Source organism: Poeciliopsis prolifica, unplaced genomic scaffold, assembly GCF_027474105.1.
Source record: "Poeciliopsis prolifica strain line A6 unplaced genomic scaffold, Auburn_PproV2 SCAFFOLD009, whole genome shotgun sequence".
In the NCBI taxonomy this organism is placed as follows: domain Eukaryota; kingdom Metazoa; phylum Chordata; class Actinopteri; order Cyprinodontiformes; family Poeciliidae; genus Poeciliopsis; species Poeciliopsis prolifica.
In genome coordinates this window covers 11268028-11293799 of record NW_026562384.1, presented here as the reverse complement: position 1 = coordinate 11293799, position 25772 = coordinate 11268028, and the positions used below count along the sequence as shown (strand labels likewise).

General features: G+C 43.2%; 4 protein-coding genes and 2 pseudogenes across 37 annotated transcripts in view; all 6 read right to left on the bottom strand.

Annotated features, from left to right (window-relative positions):
* The window catches only part of LOC129362980 (protocadherin gamma-C5-like), a 237344-nt gene that overhangs the window by 15489 nt on the left and 196083 nt on the right, over positions 1–25772 (bottom strand). The window contains exon 1 of one of the 34 annotated variants that reach the window (XM_055034837.1): positions 7001–9613. The exons of 32 other annotated variants lie outside the window; for them this stretch is intronic. In XM_055034837.1, coding sequence (XP_054890812.1) covers positions 7001–9451 — 2451 coding nt within the window. In that variant the 5' untranslated portion in view covers positions 9452–9613. Of the gene's footprint in view, positions 1–7000; positions 9614–25772 lie in introns of those variants that run through there. One more of the 34 variants, XM_055034844.1, reaches the window with a different exon arrangement.
* On the bottom strand, positions 3163–5834 carry LOC129362990 (protocadherin gamma-C5-like). Its single transcript, XM_055034892.1, has one exon. The coding sequence runs from the start codon at positions 5733–5735 to the stop codon at positions 3261–3263; it is 2475 nt and encodes an 824-aa protein (XP_054890867.1). The 5' UTR covers positions 5736–5834; the 3' UTR covers positions 3163–3260.
* On the bottom strand, positions 10282–12978 carry LOC129362991 (protocadherin gamma-C5-like). Its single transcript, XM_055034893.1, has one exon. The coding sequence runs from the start codon at positions 12757–12759 to the stop codon at positions 10297–10299; it is 2463 nt and encodes an 820-aa protein (XP_054890868.1). The 5' UTR covers positions 12760–12978; the 3' UTR covers positions 10282–10296.
* LOC129362987 (protocadherin gamma-C5-like) lies at positions 13213–16399 on the bottom strand (annotated as a pseudogene).
* Positions 16499–19540, bottom strand: LOC129362996 (protocadherin gamma-C5-like; annotated as a pseudogene).
* pcdh1g22 (protocadherin 1 gamma 22) lies at positions 19590–22752 on the bottom strand. The gene has a single exon (XM_055034896.1). The coding sequence runs from the start codon at positions 22433–22435 to the stop codon at positions 19982–19984; it is 2454 nt and encodes an 817-aa protein (XP_054890871.1). The 5' UTR covers positions 22436–22752; the 3' UTR covers positions 19590–19981.

Genomic DNA, 25772 nt, shown 5'->3' with positions numbered 1-25772 from the left:
TGCTGACTCTCAAAGGTCCAGGTGCTGTCGGGTAAAGACGCGTCCAGAACACTGATAACTTCTTTAAAGTCTGTGGTGCTGCTGGGTTTGATCAATGTGAAATCACTGTACTCTGACATGGGAGACATGCAGGACCTGAAGGACTGACTCTGAGACATCATGTCTCCTCCCAGGACCTCCACGTATTTTATAGGTCCATCAGTGTTGAGCTGAATCTGCAGGTTTCTGTTGGGGTTCTTGTAATCATCACAGTCGCTCCTTCTCATGCAGCAGCTCCCGCTGCTTCTGCTGCCCCTGATGCATTTCACCGCCAGGATGAGAAAAGTCACCAGAGACAGCACGGACACTGAGGCCAGAGACAGAATCAAATACAGGGTGATTCTGCCGGTTTTCTTGCTGGGCTCGGACATTTTGTGTCGGAGGTCTAAAATGGGTTCATGGAGACCGTCCTCCAGCAGGATGGACACCGTGGCGGTGGCGGACTGAACCGGTTGCCCGTCGTCCTTGATCTCTATCAGCAGCCTCTGAGAGGAGTCGTCCTGCTCGTACACAGCGCGTTTAGTCCTCACCTCTCCTGTGTACTGATTGACGGTGAACAGAGAGGCGTCTGTGGCCTCCGCCAGTCTATACGAGACCCAGGCGTTATGGCCTGAGTCAGCGTCCACGGCCGTTACCTTGGTGACCAGGTGACCCGCTTTAGAGGAGCGGGGCATCCTCTGGTGAGAGAGGGAGCCCAGGGCAGCGGAGGAGGGTAAATAACAGCGGGGTATTATCGTTCTGGTCCAGGATGAAAACATGGACAGTGGCGTTGCTGCTGAGAGACGGAGAGCCCTGATCCTTTGCTTGGACCTGAATCTGAAACACTTTCAGCTTCTCATAGTCAAACGAGTGCATGCTGTAGATGCTCCCGTTATCTGAGTTAATGTAAACATAAGACGAGACAGAGACGTCCTGAACTTTAGAGTCCAGAATGGAGTAAGAGATCTTTGCGTTTTCACCAGAATCCAGATCAGATGCTGATACTGAGTGAAGTATAGATCCCGGTAATCTATTCTCTTTGACATACACGTTATATGAGGCCTGACTGAAAGTAGGAGGGTTGTCATTTACGTCAGTGATGCTGACATGAATAGTTTTTGTACTGGACAGTTGTGGCGAACCTGAGTCAGTGGCTGTTATCTCAATATTATACTCAGAGGCGCTCTCTCTGTCCAAAGTACCGCTGGTAACCAGAGCATAATTATTAGAAAACGAAGGCTTCAGATTAAAAGGGGGACCTTTGGCGAGATGTAGAGTTACTTTACCGTTACCACCGGAGTCAAGGTCTTTTGCGCTTATCAAAGCAACTACAGTACCACCTGGCGCGTCTTCGCGCACAGGTTTCGGCTGAGACGTAAAAACGATTTCAGGGGCGTTATCATTAACATCAGTGACGTCTACCTGGACACGACAGTGGCCTTCCATTTGAGGACTGCCTTTGTCCTTTGCGATGACATCAATGTCATATGACCTAACCGCCTCATAGTCTAAATCCCCTTTAAGAGTTATTTCACCTGTTAGAGGGTGAATATCAAAGACTGACAGCACAGACGGCGGTGTACGAGGCCCAAATGAAAATTCAACTTCACCGTTTGAGCCTTCGTCTGCGTCCGTCGCTTTGGGTTTAATTATAACTATTCCCTTCAAACTGTTTTCCCCCAAAGATACTTTGTACAAGTTTTTCTCAAACACCGGAAAATTATCATTAATATCGAGAACAGTTATGGTTATTTGTGTCGTCCCAGACCTTACAGGATTTCCTCCGTCTAACGCTGTCAGCAATATTTTGTGAACAGACGTTTTCTCGCGGTCAAGAGTTTTTTCCAAAAAGAGTTCCGGGGCAGCCTTGCCCCCCTCAATCTCTTTTATCTTCAGGGAGAAGCAGTCGTTTTTACTGAGCGTATACGATTTAAGCGAATTGCTCCCAACATCAGGGTCCCCTGCGCTCTCTAAAGGAAAGCGCGTGCCAACAGCCGCCGATTCGGCTATATACAAAGAAATTTCGTTTGAAAGGAAATTTGGAGAATTGTCATTAATATCTCTTATTTCAACTTCAATTCGATGTAGCTGCAGAGGATCCTCGACCACAACCTGCAGAGGCAATATGCAGCTGGCGCTTTGTCCACATAAAGCCTCTCTGTCTATTCTGTCATTCACCACTAACTCGCCCTTCCCCACATCCACGCTGAAATGCTGCCCACCAGCCTCGGAGGGGACACGGAGTTTACGCTCGGAAATGTCCGACAATCCCAAACCCAGATCTTTTGCGAGATTTCCAACCACAGAGCCCCGTTTCAGCTCCTCTTGGATGCTGTAACGAGTCTGTCCATGTACTGTATTCCACAGAAGAAAGAAATGATGCCACCAAAGCGCCTGCCATCTCCAGTCTCGGTGTTCTTTCCTCTTTGTCATCCTAATTCTGCAAACGAACCTGTTTCCATTCCATAGAAGCGCAGATCAGAGGGGAAAAAAAGGAATATCCGAAGAGTGCAACATATCCAGTCGGAAAGAGAGCTATTTCTGGTCAAACATTAAATACAGACATGATGCTAATCTCTAAATATATGAATTATTTGCTGACTGTCCTCCCACTCTGAGCGTTGTGGTGGCTGAAGCTGCAGAGGGGAGGGACTAGATCTCTTTTTACAGTGATGAATTCTATTGGTTCACAGCATCCACCACTGATTTCCAATCAGAGAAACACTGGTAAAGACACATCTACCTCCTTTATTGATGCATGATAAGACATCAAAGAAACAGCAAAGTGAGATATTTTAATTTATATCAGGCAATATGAAATAAAAATCACAACTATTACTCAGGATTGTAAATATATTTTGTACAATTAAGTTGTATTTTACTTATGATAAAATTAAACATTTTGTTAATCAATTTATTGTTCTTTTTTGAAAGAGTTAAATAAAAATGGTCTGAGTTAATATTTAGTGGATCCTCTACACTTCATGAGATTACGCTCGCTGTCCAGCAGTGTAGTGCTGAAAAGCTCCGCTCTGAACTGCACTCAACATTAGACTTTTAAAAGGACTTGTTTAAACCTGACATGTTATTTTTCAGGCTGTAAAAAGAAACAATAGTCAGCGGAGCACAGATAAGGCAAATCAGCAGAAAGCAACTGCAAGATTAGTAAAGTGTTTTTGTTAAGATATATATAACTTTTACACAATTTGTTTAATGTTGATGTAAATCTATCTAAATGAACATTAACGTGACTCTATGCTCACCTGCTGACTCTCAAAGGTCCAGGTGCTGTCGGGTAAAGACGCGTCCAGAACACTGATAACTTCTTTAAAGTCTGTGGTGCTGCTGGGTTTGATCAATGTGAAATCACTGTACTCTGACATGGGAGACATGCAGGACCTGAACGACTGACTCTGAGACATCATGTCTCCTCCCAGGACCTCCACGTATTTTATAGGTCCATCAGTGTTGAGCTGAATCTGCAGGTTTCTGTTGGGGTTCTTGTAATCATCACAGTCGCTCCTTCTCATGCAGCAGCTCCCGCTGCTTCTGCTGCCCCTGATGCATTTCACCGCCAGGATGAGAAAAGTCACCAGAGACAGCACGGACACTGAGGCCAGAGACAGAATCAAATAAAGGGTGATTCTGCCGGTTTTCTTGCTGGGCTCGGACATTTTGTGTCGGAGGTCTAAAATGGGTTCATGGAGACCGTCCTCCAGCAGGATGGACACCGTGGCGGTGGCGGACTGAACCGGTTGCCCGTCGTCCTTGATCTCTATCAGCAGCCTCTGAGAGGAGTCGTCCTGCTCGTACACAGCGCGTTTAGTCCTCACCTCTCCTGTGTACTGATTGACGGTGAACAGAGAGGCGTCTGTGGCCTCCGCCAGTCTATACGAGACCCAGGCGTTATGGCCCGAGTCAGCGTCCACGGCCGTTACCTTGGTGACCAGGTGACCCGCTTTGGCGGAGCGGGGCATCCTCTGATGAGAGAGGGAGCCCAGGGCAGCGGAGCAGGGGTAAATAACAGCGGGGGTATTATCGTTCTGGTCCAGGATGAAAACATGGACAGTGGCGTTGCTACTGAGAGACGGAGAGCCCTGATCCTTTGCTTGGACCTGAATCTGAAACACTTTCAGCTTCTCATAGTCAAACGAGTGCATGCTGTAGATGCTCCCGTTATCTGAGTTAATGTAAACATAAGACGAGACAGAGACGTCCTGCACTTTAGAGTCTAGAATGGAGTAAGAGATCTTTGCGTTTTCACCAGAATCCAAATCAGATGCTGACACTGAGTGAAGTATAGATCCCGGTAATCTATTCTCTTTGACATACACGTTATATGAGGCCTGACTGAAAGTAGGAGGGTTGTCATTTACATCAGTGATGCTGACATGAATCGTTTTCTTACTTGACAGAGGCGGGGAACCCGAATCACTCGCTGTTATCTCAATATTATATTCTGGAGATTTTTCTCGGTCTAAAACACCAGCAGTAATCAGGGCGTAATTGTTTGAGAAAGAAGCTTTCAAACTGAAAGGAGATCCAGGGGCAAGTTTTAATGCTACATTGCCATTATTGCCTGAATCGAGATCACGTGCACTTATTAAAGCCACCACTGTACCTTTCGGTGCGTCCTCTCGTACAGGGCTGGGCTTGGAAGTTAATATTATTTCTGGTACATTATCATTGACGTCTATTACAACTATTTGTAGGCGACAGTGACCCTCCATTTCTGGAAGTCCTTTGTCCTTTGCTGTGATACTTATTTCAATCTTGTTACTGCTCTCGTAATCTAACGCGTTCAATAAAATAATTTCGCCTGTGTCTGAATTCATCTTAAAAATGGATAGCAGTGACTGCGCTGTACTGTCAGCGAATCTGTACTCGATCTCTGCATTCACTCCCTCGTCTTCATCCGTGGCTTCAACTTGAGCAAGCACGGAACCAACGGCGCTATTTTCAGGCACGGAAATGTTATACAACGTCCTTTTAAACACCGGGACGTTGTCGTTGTTGTCCAACACGGTCACAATGATATTTGTGGTTCCAGTTTTCACAGGGCTGCCTCCGTCTAACGCCGTCAGTAACAACTGATGCACGCTCTGTTTCTCCCGGTCGAGCGGTTTCTCCAGCACGAGCTCAGGAACATGTCGGTCACCGGGCAGCTCCTTCATTTTCAAGCTGAAACATTCGCTTTTGCTTAATGTGTACGACTTTACCGAATTACTCCCAAAATCCTGATCCCGTGCGGTGTCCAGAGGAAAGCGTATACCAGCAGCGGTGGATTCGGCTATCTTTAGATGCCGCTCTTCTTTGACAAAAACCGGAGAGTCGTCATTTATGTCCTTCACTTCCACCTCTATCCGGTACAGCTGCAGGGGATTCTCTGTCACAACTTGCAGAGACAGAACACAGCTGGCGCTTTGTCCACATAAAGCCTCTCTGTCTATTCTGTCAGTCACCACTAGCTCGCCCTTCCCCGCGTCCACGCCGAAGTACTGCTCGCCAGCCTCAGAGGCGACCCGCAGCTTACGGTCCAAAATGTCTGCTAATCCCAAACCGAGGTCTTTTGCGAGATTTCCAACCACAGAACCCCGTTTCACTTCCTCCGGGATGCTGTATCGAGTCTGTCCTTCGATTGTAATCCTCAACAGAACGAAATGACACCACCAAAGCCCGAGCCATTTCCACTCTCGATATCTCATTCTCTTTGTCATCCTCGGTTAGCTGCCCGGTCGCTACAATGATGTATTTCCCATGAAGATATTTATCCACGTAATCCTGACTTTGAAGTCATCATTAATACGGAAATTCTTCGACAATTAGATCAATTATGACGAACAGAGCACATGATAAAGGCGCCATGTACTAAACGCATCTCCTCTCCGGCGCTGAGCACAGTGAGGGATGCTGTGAGGAGAGCGAGTGGGGGAAGGACTAGATCTCTTTGTACCATTCTGTGAGCTATTGGCCTCCATCTTCCAGCCCATCAGTCCAATCACAAGAAACCAAGCATGCCTACAAGGCTACCGCAGGAATCACAGCAGGCGCAACATCACATGCAAATAAATACATAAAGTAGTAAATAAATGAACACTGAATCTGCAATTATTAAAAGCTATTTTCATTTAAAAGGTTTTGATCCAAAGAATGTTTTTTTTTCTTTTTTATCCCTGTCTTCTTTCTTGTTTTGTTTTACAAATACATATTGTACTGCAAAAATTCAACAACAATGAGCTACACAACAACAACAACAACAAAAGCTTCTTCAAGCTTACGAGACAATAAAAAGTTAAATAAAATTTTCTACTGATTATTATCAAACGTTTGACAGTCATGTGTGCCTTTGATCCAATTAGTTTTATGGACTTTGGTGAATTTCAATGTGTTTAGGCTTTAAATTGAAGGGCTGATTGAAACAAGGGTAACTTTGGCACTGCAAAACTTTGCAGGTCCTAATGGACATTTCTAATTTATTTATAAAAAGCCCTTAAATATACTGAAACAATCGACTTTGCTTTAGTGAAAATAAATAACTGTTATTTAATTTTTTTAAAATATTCATTCATTTATTGTTTCTTAAGGAAAGACCTCCAAACAATGACAATTCCCGTGCTCCAGCCGTCTTAGTGACATAATGGCGCTGTCCAGCTCAGTAGTGCTGAAACTCTGAAACACAGTTAAAACTTAACATTTAGCTGCAACAGATGGAAAGAAACAGGAAGAATAAGATGGATGAATAAGTGCTTAATCTACCTCTGCAATACAGTCTATTTTAATGCCTACTTGAGACACATTGTCCAATAGAGAAAATAAAGTTATCTTCAACCTTGTAAGTTTAAAGAAAAAGAAAAGATCTGAAAAAATCCTTTAGTTTTCTGTGAACAAATGAACGAATCACGCTTTGATTTTTATGCTAGTTAAACATATAGTAAAAATACAGTAGAAATGTTTATTTAAAACTGATTAATTTTTTGCTCACCTGCTGACTCTCAAAGGTCCAAGTGCTGTCGGGTAAAGACGCGTCCAGAACACTGATAACTTCTTTAAAGTCTGTGGTGCTGCTGGGTTTGATCAACGTGAAATCACTGTACTCTGACATGGGAGACATGCAGGACCTGAAGGACTGACTCTGAGACATCATATCTCCTCCCAGGACCTCCACGTATTTTATAGGTCCATCAGTGTTGAGCTGAATCTGCAGGTTTCTGTTGGGGTTCTTGTAATCATCACAGTCGCTCCTTCTCATGCAGCTCCCGCTGCTTCTGCTGCCCCTGATGCATTTCACCGCCAGGATGAGAAAAGTCACCAGAGACAGCACGGACACTGAGGCCAGAGACAGAATCAAATAAAGGGTGATTCTGCCGGTTTTCTTGCTGGGCTCGGACATTTTGTGTCGGAGGTCTAAAATGGGTTCATGGAGACCGTCCTCCAGCAGGATGGACACCGTGGCGGTGGCGGACTGAACCGGTTGCCCGTCGTCCTTGATCTCTATCAGCAGCCTCTGAGAGGAGTCGTCCTGCTCGTACACAGCGCGTTTAGTCCTCACCTCTCCTGTGTACTGATTGACGGTGAACAGAGAGGCGTCTGTGGCCTCCGCCAGTCTATACGAGACCCAGGCGTTATGGCCCGAGTCAGCGTCCACGGCCGTTACCTTGGTGACCAGGTGACCCGCTTTAGCGGAGCGGGGCATCCTCTGGTGAGAGAGGGAGCCCAGGGCAGCGGAGGAGGGGTAAATAACAGCGGGGGTATTATCGTTCTGGTCCAGGATGAAAACATGGACAGTGGCGTTGCTGCTGAGAGACGGAGAGCCCTGATCCTTTGCTTGGACCTGAATCTGAAACACTTTCAGCTTCTCATAGTCAAACGAGTGCATGCTGTAGATGCTCCCGTTTTCTGAGTTAATGTAAACATAAGACGAGACAGATACGTCCTGCACTTTAGAGTCCAGAATGGAGTAAGAGATCTTTGAGTTTTCACCAGAATCCAGATCAGATGCTGACACTGAATAAAGAATAGATCCCGGTGTTCCATTTTCTTTTAAATACACTGTATACGTTTGCTGCGTAAAAACAGGTGGATTGTCATTTACATCAGTAATATTAACCTTTATTGTCTTTTTACTGCTCATTGGTGGTGAACCTAAGTCAGTGGCGGTTATCTCAACTTCATAATCTGAGAATTTTTCTCTGTCTAAAGGACCATTTGTAATCAAAGCATAGTTATCAGAAAATGACGCTTTTAGTTTAAAAGGAACGTTTTTATTTAGATGTAGTATTACTTTACCATTATCTCCAGAATCAACGTCTCTTGCGCTAATTAAAGCCACTACAGTACCACTCGGTGAATTCTCGGGCACAGAGTTTGGTTGAGAGGTCAGAAATATATTTGGAGGATTATCGTTAACGTCTAAGACGTCGACGTGGACAGTGCAATGCCCCTCCATTCTCGGACTGCCTTTATCTGTAGCGGAAATGTCTATCTCATAATTAGAGTTGGTTTCAAAATCTAAATGACCAATCAGGCGTATTTCCCCGGTTAATGGATCGACATCAAAAACAGATCTGACGTTATCTGGTGTGTGCGCACCAAAAGCAAATTCAACCTCTCCGTTAAGACCTTCATCGGCATCTTTCGCAGCCAGTGTAAGAACTGGAGCCCCTTTCAGCGCGTTTTCACCTATGGAGACTTTGTATATGCTTTTCTCAAATGCAGGAAAATTGTCGTTAATATCAAGGACATTAATTGTTATTTGACAGGTCCCAGACCTTACTGGATTTCCCCCATCCACTGCAGTGAGGGTCAATGTGTGTGTGGGTTTTTTCTCTCTGTCAATAGATTTAGCCAGCGCTAACTCAGGAACTCTCTTTCCACCGGACACTTCCTTAATTTTCAAACTAAAGAACTCGTCTTTACTCAAAGTGTACGATCTCACCGAGTTAACGCCAACGTCAAGATCTTGAGCCGTTTCCAGCGGAAAATGTGTTCCTGCCGCTGCCGACTCAGCTATTTGCAATATTTTTTCCGTCGACGGGAACGTGGGATAATTATCATTCACATCTTGTATTTCCACTTCTACTCGGTACAGCTGTAAAGGCGTGTCAATCACAATTTGCAGAGTTAAAACACAGCTGGCGCTTTGTCCACATAAAGCCTCTCTGTCTATTCTGTCATTCACCACCAGCTCGCCCTTCCCCGCGTCCACGCTGAAGTACTGCTCGCCAGCCTCAGAGGCGACCCGCAGCTTACGGTCGAAAATCTCAGATAATGACAAACCCAAATCTTTGGCGAGATTTCCGACCACAGAACCCGGTTTTAGTTCCTCCGGGATGCTGTAGCGAGTCTGTGCTTCTATTGTAGTCCACAGGAGGAAGAATCGCTGCCACCAAGCTGCTTTCCATCTCCAGCCTCGATTTCCCATTGTCTTTGTCATCCAGGATCCTCAAGAATTATTTTCCAGTGAAATAGTCAGGAATGAAAAATATCAGTGTCGTCCATGGCAGTGAAGAATCGATCAAACGAAAGATTCCAAAATCACAACTGAAAAACATGCGTATATTTTTTGTTTGCTTTAGCTGTGTTAGTAGCATCGCTCCGTTTCGTCCATCTGCTTGCAGAGGTAGAGATTGTGACTGTGTGGCTGCAGGGGGGAGGGACTAGATCTCTTTGTAAAGATCTGCGTTTCATTGGTGCTCAACATCCATTTCTGCCAGCCATTAAGAGAGTGACAATTTCACATAAAGACACAGATGAGATGAAGAGGATTAAATTCAAAGTAGAATTCAGTTTACTCAAAGACTGAGACTAAAATTATACCGACACTTATGTAATGACAAAAGTATAGACATATAGAAATTTGTGATTTACAAAAATAGAAAGATTTATAAATTATGTACCATATGAAGCTACCTCTCAATGCTATTTCAAATTACAAACCGGTTTTCAGCAGCTTCGACCTCTTACCAGACATCTTGTTGGAGTTGTCGCTGTTCAAGACTGAGGTGCTGAACAGCGACAACTTGAACTGAGAAGGTAAAATTCATACAACATAAGAAACAGATGAAGTGGAATGAAGAAATCGCAATTTGGAATATACTGTGCGAAAGCATTTGCTGTATGGCAAATGAAACAGCTACAAGATTAGGCAATAACGGAACACATAAAAATAAACGTCAAAATAGGTCAGTTATAGCTTGTACTCCTTCAGTATTTCAAAGACAAATAAAGTAGAATAAATGCATAAAACATATGTTTCAATAAATAAAGATCGCTGCTCTATTAGCTCACCTGCTGACTCTCAAAGGTCCAAGTGCTGTCGGGTAAAGACGCGTCCAGAACACTGATAACTTCTTTAAAGTCTGTGGTGCTGCTGGGTTTGATCAATGTGAAATCACTGCACTCTGACATGGGAGACATGCAGGACCTGAACGACTGACTCTGAGACATCATGTCTCCTCCCAGGACCTCCACGTATTTTATAGGTCCATCAGTGTTGAGCTGAATCTGCAGGTTTCTGTTGGGGTTCTTGTAATCATCACAGTCGCTCCTTCTCATGCAGCAGCTCCCGCTGCTTCTGCTGCCCCTGATGCATTTCACCGCCAGGATGAGAAAAGTCACCAGAGACAGCACGGACACTGAGGCCAGAGACAGAATCAAATAAAGAGTGATTCTGCCGGTTTTCTTGCTGGGCTCGGACATTTTGTGTCGGAGGTCTAAAATGGGTTCATGGAGACCGTCCTCCAGCAGGATGGACACCGTGGCGGTGGCGGACTGAACCGGTTGCCCGTCGTCCTTGATCTCTATCAGCAGCCTCTGAGAGGAGTCGTCCTGCTCGTACACAGCGCGTTTAGTCCTCACCTCTCCTGTGTACTGATTGACGGTGAACAGAGAGGCGTCTGTGGCCTCCGCCAGTCTATACGAGACCCAGGCGTTATGGCCCGAGTCAGCGTCCACGGCCGTTACCTTGGTAACCAGGTGACCCGCTTTAGCGGAGCGGGGCATCCTCTGGTGAGAGAGGGAGCCCAGGGCAGCGGAGGAGGGGTAAATAACAGCGGGGGTATTATCGTTCTGGTCCAGGATGAAAACATGGACAGTGGCGTTGCTGCTGAGAGACGGAGAGCCCTGATCCTTTGCTTGGACCTGAATCTGAAACACTTTCAGCTTCTCATAGTCAAACGAGTGCATGCTGTAGATGCTCCCGTTATCTGAGTTAATGTAAACATAAGACGAGACAGAGACGTCCTGCACTTTAGAGTCCAGTATGGAGTAAGAGATCTTTGCGTTTTCACCAGAATCCAAATCAGATGCTGATACTGAGTGAAGTATAGATCCCGGTAATCCATTCTCTTTTAAATACACATTATAGGAGGCCTGACTGAAAATCGGAGGATTGTCATTTACATCAGTGATCGTTACTGGTATAACTTTTTTACTAGAAAGTGGAGGAGAACCCGAATCACTGGCTGTTATCTCGATATTATATTCCGAGAATTTTTCTCTATCCAAAGGGCCGCTTGTAACCAGGGCATAATTATTAGAAAACGAAGGTTTAAGGGCAAATGGAAAGCCTTTATTTGACTGCAGTGTAACTTTGCTATTATTACCGGAGTCAGCGTCACGTGCATTAAGCAAAGCAACGACAGTGCCGCTTGGTGCGTCTTCCCGCACAGGCTGAGGTTCAGAGGTGAGAACAATTTCTGGTATATTGTCATTAATGTCTAAAACTTCAACCTGTAGTCGACAGTGGCTCTCCATTTCAGGAACTCCTTTGTCTTTTGCAGATATTTCTATTTTGTAGGACGTGGACTTTTCATAATCCAAATTTCCAGTTAAATAAATTTCACCAGTTAATGATTTTATTTCAAAAATAGATAACACGGACTCTGGGGTCCTCGGACCAAAAAAGAACTCTATTTCTCCGTTCGGTCCCTCATCAGCGTCAGTAGCAGTAATTTTAATCACAGAGGTATCCCTTTCAGTGTTTTCCGGTAAAGAAATTTTATAATTGTTTTTTTCGAATACTGGGAAATTGTCGTTTACATCAAGCACAGTTATTTTGATTAGCGATGTACCGGACAGGGCCGGACTCCCTCCGTCAAACGCAGTCAGTTTTAGTTCATGAACAGCTTTCTTCTCTCGATCAAGAGATTTTTCCAACACTAGTTCGGGGACTGCCCTGCCATCATCTACCTCCTTCATTTTTAGCGCAAAACAGTCGTTTCTTGACAAACTGTATGATTTTACTGAATTGCTTCCAACATCCAGATCCTCTGCATTCTCCAATGCGAAGCGAGTTCCCACCGCTGCTGATTCTGCAATTTTTATAGACAGTTCTTTTGCTTGAAACATCGGAGAATTATCATTAATATCTTTAATTTCCACATCAAGTCGGTGTAAATGTAAAGGGTTTTCAATAACAATTTGTAAAGGCAACACACAGCTGGCGCTTTGTCCGCATAAAGCCTCTCTGTCTATTCTGTCATTCACCACCAGCTCGCCCTTCCCCGCGTCCACGCTGAAGTACTGCTCGCCAGCCTCAGAGGCGACCCGCAGCTTACGGTCAAAAATCTCAGATAATGACAAACCCAAATCTTTGGCGAGATTTCCGACCACCGAGCCTTGTTTTAGTTCCTCCGGTATGCTGTAGCGAGTCTGTGCTTCTATTGTAGTCCACAAGATAAAGAGCTGATGCCACCAGAGCGCCTGCCATCTCCAGTCTTGGTATCCCATTTTCTTTGTCATCCCCGATGCGTTAGCTCGTAATATTTCCCATCATGAAAATTGTGGCACTTATCCAGTTCCAGGAAGATCCAAATAGAATCTTAAACAATCCAAAATCATATTCATTCATGCCTTCAAATGAAAATCAATCATTTTATTCTAAGGTCCGAGCTTTAAGCGCCTCACACCGCTATCTAACTCATTGCATCATGAACGTTTTGTGGTGCTGAAGCTGATGGAGGAGGGGATAGATCTCTTTGTACTTTCCTTGCCTGCAATTGGAGCACAGCCTGCTTCCCCGTCATCCAACGGGAAGCGATCTGAGCAGAGCTGTTAAAGATGCAGCAGCGGTTATGGGAGCAGATCTGTACGCAGTTGTACAGATTGAAGTTGTTTTAAATGTACTTAAATTTACTAATGGTTAAAAAATAACCAAATAATAAATAATTTTGCTATCATGATTTTAGAGACATAAACCAAGGTCAATATTTACTTGAATATACAATTAATTACATAATGAAGACTTTCACAACCTAGTGAAAAACATTTTATTTCATGGTTTAAAAAAGTGTCCATTTTTGAATACCATATTAACCTGTTTGACAAAATCTGCTTTTCATAACGAACCAAGTTGAGAACTGAGAACTGTCTTCCACAATACACTGCAAAAAAAGTAAATTAAAGCATACACAACTGGCAACAGAACGTAGCAAGCAACAATACCCGCTATTCATTTATTTCACTGAATTATTTAACTAATGTGATAATGCAATGCTTTGAGCTCACCTGCTGACTCTCAAAGGTCCAGGTGCTGTCGGGTAAAGACGCGTCCAGAACACTGATAACTTCTTTAAAGTCTGTGGTGCTGCTGGGTTTGATCAACGTGAAATCACTGTACTCTGACATGGGAGACATGCAGGACCTGAAGGACTGACTCTGAGACATCATGTCTCCTCCCAGGACCTCCACGTATTTTATAGGTCCATCAGTGTTGAGCTGAATCTGCAGGTTTCTGTTGGGGTTCTTGTAATCATCACAGTCGCTCCTTCTCATGCAGCAGCTCCCGCTGCTTCTGCTGCCCCTGATGCATTTCACCGCCAGGATGAGAAAAGTCACCAGAGACAGCACGGACACTGAGGCCAGAGACAGAATCAAATAAAGGGTGATTCTGCCGGTTTTCTTGCTGGGCTCGGACATTTTGTGTCGGAGGTCTAAAATGGGTTCATGGAGACCGTCCTCCAGCAGGATGGACACCGTGGCGGTGGCGGACTGAACCGGTTGCCCGTCGTCCTTGATCTCTATCAGCAGCCTCTGAGAGGAGTCGTCCTGCTCGTACACAGCGCGTTTAGTCCTCACCTCTCCTGTGTACTGATTGACGGTGAACAGAAGGCGTCTGTGGCCTCCGCCAGTCTATACGAGACCCAGGCGTTATGGCCCGAGTCAGCGTCCACGGCCGTTACCTTGGTGACCAGGTGACCCGCTTTAGCGGAGCGGGGCATCCTCTGGTGAGAGAGGGAGCCCAGGGCAGCGGAGGAGGGGTAAATAACAGCGGGGGTATTATCGTTCTGGTCCAGGATGAAAACATGGACAGTGGCGTTGCTACTGAGAGACGGAGAGCCCTGATCCTTTGCTTGGACCTGAATCTGAAACACTTCAGCTTCTCATAGTCAAACGAGTGCATGCTGTAGATGCTCCCGTTTTCTGAGTTAATGTAAACATAGAGACAGACGTCCTGAACTTTAGAGTCCAGTATGGAGTAAGAGATCTTTGCGTTTTCACCAGAATCCAAATCAGATGCTGATACTGAATAAAGTATTGAACCTGGAACCATATTTTCTTTTAGATATACATTATATGAAGGCTGACTGAAGAGAGGAGGATTGTCATTCACATCTGTGATGCTGACGGGGATAATCCTGGTACTGGAGAGAGGAGGAGATCCTGCATCTGTAGCTGTTATTTCGATGTTAAAGTCTGAGACGGTCTCTCTGTCTAAAGGGCCGTTTGTAATCATGGCGTAATTATTAGAAAAAGAAGGTTTTAGAGTAAAAGGTGAACCTTTCGGAATCTGAACCTTTACTTTACTGTTATCACCCGAATCAAGATCACGTACACTGAGTAAAGCCACCACTGTGCCGCTGTTCGAGTCTTCTGGCACTGATGTGGATTTAGAAGTGAGAATAATGTCGGGAGCGTTATCGTTTACGTCTAATACATCCACCTGCACAGTGCAGTGGCCCTCCATTTTAGGCAAACCTTTGTCTTTTGCACTAATATCTATTCTGTATGATGCCTTAGCTTCGAAGTCTAACGATTGTTTCAAATATATGTCTCCAGTGACAGAATCTATGTGAAATAAGGACAGAACTGATGGGGGCGTGTGCACGCCAAAAGAGTATTCAATTTCTCCATTTAGACCCTCATCTATGTCTGTTGCTTTGATAGAAATAACAAATGAACCGTTTGCACTATTTTCTTGAACAGCAATTTTATAAAAACTTTGTTCAAACTGCGGAACATTGTCATTAATATCAAGTACGTGAATGGTTATCTTTGAAATCCCGGTCTTAACGGGAGTCCCTCCGTCCATAGCGGTAAGAACTAAACTATGCGTCGCCCTTTTCTCCCGGTCTAATGATTTATTTAATACTAACTCTGAAATTTTTTTTCCATTTTCAATTTCCTTAACTTTTATCGTAAAGCATTCATCTTTGCTTAGCGTGTACGTTTTTAACCCGTTATTCCCAACATCCGGGTCCTCCGCCATCTCTAAGGGAAAATGAACACCTACAAGTCTGGACTCAGCTATTTCAATTACATGATCACTTTTGAGAAAAGTGGGAGCATTGTCATTTACGTCTCTTATTTCCACTTCTATCCTATGCAGCTGCAGCGGGTGTTCTACCACAACCTGCAGAGGTAACACACAGCTGGCGCTTTGTCCACATAGAGCCTCTCTGTCTATTCTATCATTCACCACCAGCTCGCCCTTCCCCGCGTCCACGCTGAAAAACTGCTTACCAGCCTCAGAGGCGACCCGCAGTTTACGATCAAAAATGTCTGATAATCCCAAGCCGAGATCTTTGGCAATATTACCAACCAGGGAGCCTCGTTCCAGCTCCTCTGGGATGTTGTAACGAGTTTGTCCGTGTATTATATTCCACAACAGCAAAAAATGATGCCACCAAAGCGCCTGCCATCTCCACTCCTGGCGTCCCATTCTCTTTGTCATCCTCGCTCTCTTAAAGCACATGAATTCCCATCGATGTCTTATAAAGTAAACGAACAGATGCTGAAATCCATTAATAGTGACACAGGCAAACTCCAGAGAAATCCAAATAGTAAACCCATTGTAAGATGCAAAGAAAAGATTACTTCTTTTCAGTTTTACTGTTGAAGTGCAACCTCGTCTCCGTTTATACTCAAAGCAGAACACTGGCTCCGGTGCTGAGAATAGATGGGGGAGGGAGTAGATCTCTTTGTACAAAACATGATGCTATTGGCACAGTGTGTGAGCAAACGACACCCAATGATATTAGAGAGGACGGAATAGACAAAACACAGCAATTTAAAATGATAAGATGCCCGAGTAACACAAATAAACGACTTGAAAAATGAAATAAATAAATGTAAGACTGAAATTTTATTTTTATTTTTTTACAATTTTTACTTTATCGTCTAATCTTGGGGTTTACTTCAAACCACAGATTATAATTCATAAAAATATATTCTATGTGACAAAAAGTACAGCAATTTAAAATAATTATTTTTCAGCACATAAAGATCATGTCCAGGAAACTTTGCGAAATATTGTTTTTAAATACTAGGTTAAAATAGTTGTATTTCTATTTTAAGAAAGCATCACGCACTGTAGGAAAAGATGCTACATGCTGTGAATAGCAGCACTATCATTATAAAGTGAAAAAATAATCAACTTAAGACAAACACTATGGGCTAAACAATAAAATAACCTGCATTGGTCCGTCATCATCTATTTTCAAACACATTCTTTGAAAAAAATATGAATAAACAAATTTACACTGCATTTTTTCGGGATTTTTTTAGACAAATTTATGAGAAAAAAAGAAAAAAGAGTTCAAAAACAGCAATAAAACAGAACAGATGACCGTATATTTTTGTTCTCGCTTAGCTCACCTGCTGACTCTCAAAGGTCCAGGTGCTGTCGGGTAAAGACGCGTCCAGAACACTGATAACTTCTTTAAAGTCTGTGGTGCTGCTGGGTTTGATCAACGTGAAATCACTGTACTCTGACATGGGAGACATGCAGGACCTGAAGGACTGACTCTGAGACATCATGTCTCCTCCCAGGACCTCCACGTATTTTATAGGTCCATCAGTGTTGAGCTGAATCTGCAGGTTTCTGTTGGGGTTCTTGTAATCATCACAGTCGCTCCTTCTCATGCAGCAGCTCCCGCTGCTTCTGCTGCCCCTGATGCATTTCACCGCCAGGATGAGAAAAGTCACCAGAGACAGCACGGACACTGAGGCCAGAGACAGAATCAAATAAAGGGTGCCGTTTTCTTGCTGGGCTCGGACATTTTCTGTCGGAGGTCTAACACGGGTTCATGGAGACCGTCCTCCAGCAGGATGCACACCCTGGCGCTGGCGGACTGAACCGGTTGCCCGTCGTCCTTGATCTCTATCAGCAGCCTCTGAGAGGAGTCGTCCTGCTCGTACACAGCGCGTTTAGTCCTCACCTCTCCTGTGTACTGATTGACGGTGAACAGAGAGGCGTCTGTGGCCTCCGCCAGTCTATACGAGACCCAGGCGTTATGGCCCGAGTCAGCGTCCACGGCCGTTACCTTGGTAACCAGGTGACCCGCTTTAGCGGAGCGGGGCATCCTCTGGTGAGAGAGGGAGCCCAGGGCAGAGGAGGAGGGGTAAATAACAGTGGGGGTATTATCGTTCTGGTCCAGGATAAAAACATGGACAGTGGCGTTGCTGCTGAGAGACGGAGAGCCCTGATCCTTTGCTTGGACCTGAATCTGAAACACTTTCAGCTTCTCATAGTCAAACGAGTGCATGCTGTAGATGCTCCCGTTTCTGAGTTAATGTAAACATAAGACGAGACAGAGACGTCCTGCACTTTAGAGTCTAGAATGGAGTAAGAGATCTTTGCGTTTTCACCAGAATCCAAATCAGATGCTGACACTGAGTGAAGTATAGATCCGGGTAATCCATTCTCTTTTACATACACATTATAGTAGGGTTGTTTAAAAATTGGTGGGTTGTCATTCACATCAGTGATTCTGACATGAATGGTTTTCTTGCTGGACATTGGATTGGAGCCCATATCTGTAGCTGTTATCTCAATATTATATTCAGCATCTTTTTCTCGATCTAAAACACCATTTGTAACAAGTGCGTAGTTTTGTGAAAACGAGGGTTTCAGCGCAAAGTTACTGTTTTTAGGGAGCTGTAATTGTACTTTTCCGTTTTCACCGGAGTCATGGTCCCGAGCGCTGATCAGAGCGACTACAGTGCCATTAGGCGAGTCTTCGCTCACAGGTTTTGGTCGAGACGTTAATATGATTTCTGGAGCATTATCATTGACATCTAAAACTTCAACATGAACAATACAATGTCCCTCCATTCTTGGGCTCCCTTTATCTTTCGCGCTGACGTCCAATTCATAATTAGCATCATTTTCGAAATCTAGTTTTCCTTTCAGGAATATTTTTCCTGATGTGGGATCGATGGAGAAAATAGAGAGCACAAGCTCGGAGGTGTGAGCGCCGAACGAATATTCTATCTCTCCATTTTGATTCTCATCGGGGTCTGTTGCTTTTGTCTGTACTATTAACGCTCCCTCCGCAGCATTTTCTGCAACGGATACTTTATACAAGTTTTTTTCAAAAGTAGGAATATTATCGTTTATGTCAAGGACTTTGATAGTTATCTGCGCAGTCCCCGATCTTACCGGATTACCGCCGTCTAGAGCTGTCAAAAGAAGATTGTGAACAGATTTTTTCTCTCTGTCGATCGGTTTTGACAGAATTAATTCGGGGACTTTTCTTCCTCCAGCCACCTCCTTAAGTCTTATATTAAAGCACTCGTTTTTGCTCAGAGTATATGACTTAAGTGAATTAATGCCGACATCTAGATCGACCGCACTTTCCAGCGGAAAATGTGCTCCGATTACTGTGGATTCCGAAACGTCCAATAACACATCGGTCGACGGGAATCTGGGGGAATTATCATTGATGTCTTGAATTTGAATTTCTACTCGAAACAGCTGCAGTGGGTCTTCAATGACGACCTGCAGAGGCAACACACAGCTGGCGCTTTGTCCACATAAAGCCTCTCTGTCTATTCTGTCATTCACCACCAACTCGCCCTTCCCTGCATCTACGGTAAAATATTGCTTACCAGCCTCAGAGGCGACGGTTAGTTTGCGGTCAAAAATCTCCGCTAAGGACAGACCCAAATCTTTTGCCAGATTTCCGACCACAGAACCCCGTTTCAGCTCCTCCTGGATATTGTAACGAGTCTGTCCGTCTGTTGTACTCCACAAGATAAAGAAATACTGCCACCAAAGCACCAGCCATCTCCAGGCTCGGTATCCATTTCTCTTTGTCATCCTTGGTCCGTTATAACATATCCATTCCAGTCGATGTTGTGTTCAGAAGCAATGCTCGCTTATTCATCTCACCTATCAATCTCTACTAATATTTGATAACAAATTATTGCGTATGGATTTAAGTTCAAACATAAAATCCTCATATTGCAAAATAGATCTCGTCCCCTTTTCTCCTCTGCCACTCTGCATTGTGAGTGTAGGACCACAGAAGCTGAAAGGGGGGAGGGACTAGATTGCTTTGTACAGTTCTGAATCCTATTGGTTCAGCGCCTCAAAACATATCATCCAATAGGAAGGAATCTATTCCACACCACGACATCACAGCGTCAAGACCATAAATGCTCATTTGAATTTTTTTTACTGATGTGGTAAATATATTACTTGTTAGACCTCATTGAATGAAAATAAAAATAATTAGAGGAAAGAAAGAAATAAAAAAAGAAAGAAGCTGAGAAACATAGGCAACACTTAACCTCAATACAATGAATAAAAACAGACCACATAATCTCAACAGACAAGATAATTTTATGCATGTGTCTGATTAAAGCAAAAGCTTTTGAGTTTTGACTGACATGGAACAATTAACAGTTGTTAAAAGATTCAAACATTTTATATTTTTGACACAACTTGGCCGACGTTGAATTAGCTCACCTGCTGACTCTCAAAGGTCCAGGTGCTGTCGGGTAAAGACGCGTCCAGAACACTGATGACTTCTTTAAAGTCTGTGGTGCTGCTGGGTTTGATCAACGTGAAATCACTGTACTCTGACATGGGAGACATGCAGGACCTGAAGGACTGACTCTGAGACATCATGTCTCCTCCCAGGACCTCCACGTATTTTATAGGTCCGTCAGTGTTGAGCTGAATCTGCAGGTTTCTGTTGGGGTTCTTGTAATCATCACAGTCGCTCCTTCTCATGCAGCAGCTCCCGCTGCTTCTGCTGCCCCTGATGCATTTCACCGCCAGGATGAGAAAAGTCACCAGAGACAGCACGGACACTGAGGCCAGAGACAGAATCAAATAAAGGGTGATTCTGCCGGTTTTCTTGCTGGGCTCGGACATTTTGTGTCGGAGGTCTAAAATGGGTTCATGGAGACCGTCCTCCAGCAGGATGGACACCGTGGCGGTGGCGGACTGAACCGGTTGCCCGTCGTCCTTGATCTCTATCAGCAGCCTCTGAGAGGAGTCGTCCTGCTCGTACACAGCGCGTTTAGTCCTCACCTCTCCTGTGTACTGATTGACGGTGAACAGAGAGGCGTCTGTGGCCTCCGCCAGTCTATACGAGACCCAGGCGTTATGGCCCGAGTCAGCGTCCACGGCCGTTACCTTGGTAACCAGGTGACCCGCTTTAGCAGAGCGGGGCATCCTCTGGTGAGAGAGGGAGCCCAGGGCAGCGGAGGAGGGGTAAATAACAGCGGGGGTATTATCGTTCTGGTCCAGGATGAAAACATGGACAGTGGCGTTGCTGCTGAGAGACGGAGAGCCCTGATCCTTTGCTTGGACCTGAATCTGAAACACTTTCAGCTTCTCATAGTCAAACGAGTGCATGCTGTAGATGCTCCCGTTTTCTGAATTAATGTAAACATAAGACGAGACAGAGACGTCCTGCACTTTAGAGTCCAGTATGGAGTAAGAGATCTTTGCGTTTTCACCAGAATCTAAATCAGATGCTGACACTGAGCACAAAATTATCCCTGGAGCATTGTTTTCTTTTACATAAACTGCATACAAGCTTTGAGAGAAAATTGGTGGATTGTCATTTACATCTAAAAGTTGAACTATTATTGTTTTTTCACTTGTTAATGACGGTTTTCCAGAATCAGAGGCTGTTATCTTTACACTATACTGGCTGTTTGTTTCACGGTCAAGTGGGCCACTTGTGACAAGTGAAAAATGTTTAGAGATCGACGGATTTAATTTAAACGGGGATTTGGGTGACAAAGTTAATGTCACTTTCCCATTGTCACCTGAGTCCGCGTCTCGTGTGCTTATGATTGCAATGACTGTTCCTATTGGAGAGTCTTCGGGAACGGGTGTTGTTAAGGAGGTAACAACTATTTCCGGATTATTGTCATTGATGTCATTTATTTTGATTTCCACTCCACAATGCCCGTCCATTTCAGGATTTCCTTTGTCTTTTGCGGTTACATCGAATCTGTGTAAAGAATTTGATTCATGGTCTAAAACCCCTTTGACAGTAATAACCCCGGTGGACGGGTTTATGTCAAATAAGGATGAAATCATATCTGAAGTTTGCTCCGCAAACACATATTCTATTTCTCCATTCAGTCCTTCATCTGCATCTGAAGCTTTAACCTGCAGGATTTCGGTTCCAATTGCAGACCTTTCGCTGACATTAGCTTCATATACTTGTTTTTCAAATTGTGGTGCGTTATCGTTGATGTCGAGCACTATAACTTTTATTTCTGATGTCCCTGAACGCACCGGATCTCCTCCGTCCACAGCTGTAATGACGAGGTTGTGTACAGCCTGCTTCTCTCGATCAAGAGCTTTTTCAAGCACCAGTTCAGGAATTTTTCTCCCATCTTTAAGATTCTTAACTGTTAATTTAAAATGCTCATTTTTGCTAATGAGATACGTGCGTATGGAATTAGCGCCGACATCAGGATCAGTGGCACTCTCTAAAGGAAACCGCGCACCTGGATTAACTAACTCTGCGATTTTCACCACTTTCTCTTTTGTAAGAAAACTGGGGGAATGATCGTTCGTATCCTCTACTTCAATTTCAACTCTGTGCACCTGCAGCGGGTCATCTATAACCAGCTCCAAAGGCAGCAAACAGGAGGGTCTTTGTCCGCACAGTTCCTCCCTGTCTATTCTGTCGGTCACCAGCAGCTCTCCCTTCCCCAAGTCTACATTAAAATACTGCTTACCAGCCTCCGAGGTGATCCGCATTTTACGCCGAAACAGTTCAGGTACAAGCAAACCCAAATCTTTGGCTATATTTCCCACCACGGATCCCTGTTTCAGCTCCTCCGGAATGCTGTAGCGAGTCTGTGAGTCTATTGTACTCCACAAGATGAAGAAATGATGCCACCACAAAAGCACCTGCCATGTTGACAATTTGTTCCGCATTATTCCGCGCTCCGAATCGTTTCACCCCAGTCCCAACCTCTGAGCTGAAGATATTGTTTGTAATCCAACCCAGACGAGGCTTGGGAACTTACAGTAAAAATCATGCTTCGTGTCTGCACCCGTCTCTTCTTGTGCAGGACATTGTAGCGCTTCTGAGCTGACGCTACTCACTGAGATGGAGTAGATCTCTTTGTACAGCTCTTAATATCATTGGTGCACAGAGCAGAGGGATTTCCACCAATCAGGTCTACGCAAATGTGACGTATTAACACAGATAAACCTCCCCCTCCGCCCATGTATCTAATTAATTTATTACAAGGAATAATATTCCATATTAGATGTATTACTTACATCTCTTTTGTAATATTTATGAATATATACACACAAGAATGTATTTCTTGTGTGTATTAAAACACACAAGAGAGTAGCTGCAGTGATGCAATAATGCGTGTACAGTTGCTCAGTTGCATTATTAATCAACATCGTTTTTACTAATCAATTTGTCCTTTTTTATTGTGTTCATCTGCAAGCTTGCACATGCATTTGTGGAAGGCAAGGCTCTTTGTTGCCTTCCCGTGGTGACACAAAGTCAGTGCAGCCTGCATACGCCACGACGTCCTCGCAGCTCTCTGCACAGCTTAGACAAAAAAAAAAAAAAGGATCTCTGACAGCTACTGACGTAAAACACCCGTATGGAGGTTTGTAGAGCAAATGAAAAGGGAGGGGTAGCACACGATGCAGAAAGGGACTCACTGCGGCTCTCTCTCTCTCTAGCTCTTTTTTCTCCTACACACACTAAGAGAAATGGAGGCTGTCTAATCTGTTCTATATATACATAAAAAAAACAAAAAAAAAAAACCAAACATATATTCCAGGAACGGAATTAATCAATAAATACAAAAGAAGCAGATTGTTTAATTTCGGAATAGATATAAAGAAAAGATCAGAATATTATTTTTCTATGTGTTCTGGTTAGACTCTGTAGAAAGAGCAGAGCAGCACAGACGGAGTGTGAGAGGAAAGGAGACGAAGGGAGGGTTGCGCCGGAGAGTATTTCAGCACCACCGGCTGAGCGGACAGCGCCACACAGGCGGCCAAGTGATGCAGCTGCAAGATGCTGCAGACCTAACAGCCCTCACAGTCTGCCTCTGCAGGGAGGCAGAACAACAACACAACTCACCTATCACAAAGTGATTTTTTTCTTTTCCTTTTTATTCTTTCCTTTTCTTTTCTTCTCTTTCCTCTCCTTCTCTTTTCTTTGCCTTTCTTTTCTTTTATCTTCTATTCTTTTCTTTTGTTCCCTTTTCCTTTCTTTCCTTTTCTTTTTTTTCCAATAGACGGCAACACAACCCAAAGCTTGCTTATTTATTTCTACATACACATACAGAAGTGTGATTAACAAAAATAGCTGTTTTGAATATATACACGAGAATATATTTCTCTACATGCTTGCTTGTAAGTGCAGTTTCAGAGCTCAAACAGGACAAATGATCATACAGCCTTCTACTTTTAAAACTTGTGTATTGTAAAATTTGTATGTTCTGATATGGACTAGCATGTCTGAGCATTGCCAAACGAAGTTTGGATGCTTAATATAATCCAGCAGCCATGTACTACAATCTGAAAATGACATTTTCTCAATGGATTTAGAAAGGTACAAAAATAAATATAAGGCATTATTTGTTAAGTTTCTTAATTCATCTTTATTTTCCTGTTATGAAAATTATTTATTTAGTTTTGCAAAACTTTTTTCCACTGTTTTGAATGAAAGTCTTTTTCAACCACCTAAAGTTCTTTTTTTTTCAACCAATTGCCAACATTGTATGAATTATTTTGCCAATTGCAAAATAAAGTCCACAATAAAATATTAACTGAAAAATAATTAAAAAAAAAAGAACTCTAAATGAATACTCCTCTCAAATAATCAACATAAAAACCAGACAAACTTAGAAGTTTTACTGTGGTTTATTTTTAACATGTTTCTTGCTGATGAATGTGTGCTTGTATTTAAGTGATGTTTGTGCTGTAGGTGTGTGTAAATAATTAGGTCAAAGCGAGGTAAATAAATAAAGAACCAACACAAAACCATAGCAAGCCAACATAATCATGCAACGCTCTTTCTTCAAGTACACTTACCTGGACTCACAGAAGGAAAACAAAACAACCTTATTTCAATCATGACTGAGTCTGGGTACAAGTTTCTGTTTAAGATAAAAGTGTTTTATATTTACTGATGTTTGTGTGCTTGTTATTACATTTATTATATTGTTATTGTACAGGCAAACATATTTATTGTTGTACTTTCCTTTTTACTTAAACTATATACTTCACTTAGGGCATAATCTCTGGCACTTCAGTTGTACTCAAAGTGCCAGAGGGTCTTTACTGCTAATACCTTTCTTAAACCACATAAGCCTATTAGTAAGTAAAGCTGTCTTACAACACACAGTCCAATTTGAAACTGTTTTGTATCCCTAAGTCTTGTCCATCTCTAGGTAACCTAACTGTGTCTAATTTGCAGAATGAGTTGCAAATTTTCTTCAAATGATGACAAGTGAAGTTTCAGTGAAGCCTAAGAGATCCTCCAGTGATTATGCTGCGCTGTGAGCAGCAAGACACAAAACATTCTACATCAGTGTTTTTGACAGCATATTAGTGACTATCTGGTATATAACAGTTTCAGTTGCCATGAAAAAGTTATTTAATTTTTAAGACACAGTACTTTGCAAAAGTCTTGAAACATTCCTTTCTCTGGACATTCTGGAGGTTTTCAATCCAATTTTAATTATTTCTATTCTACAAGAACTGGTTTATAACATATTTTCAGTCCAACGCTTGACAAATTTCACAGTAGTTTGTAAATGATGTGATCAATTAATCAATTAAAAAAAGTTTTCTAAATCTGAGTGTTCTCACAGCATATGTGCTACATAACTTCTCAAAGTTAGAAGTGTAGTCTTAGCATATTATTATCATTCTATTACATAGACTATTTAGCTGGTCAAGATATTTTTACTGTTTCAATATATTCCATTTTATGAACACACACTTCACAATATGATAGGCTACCTTGGTCACATAAAAATCTCAGCAATAATCACTACAATATATTAACCAAAGTGCTAAGATCAATTTCAAAAGACTTTAAGACAGACCAGAGATCTGCTGATGAAGATCCCTTTAACAAATTATAAGAAGCTTTGAATCTGTGTATGCAAGACACCGATATGATGGGGTGAAATCAAACTTTCACAATATCACATATGTAACATGTGTATGTCATTACATATGTACTTTGTGAATACATCACACAATTGGCTTCTGTCAGAGTGAACAC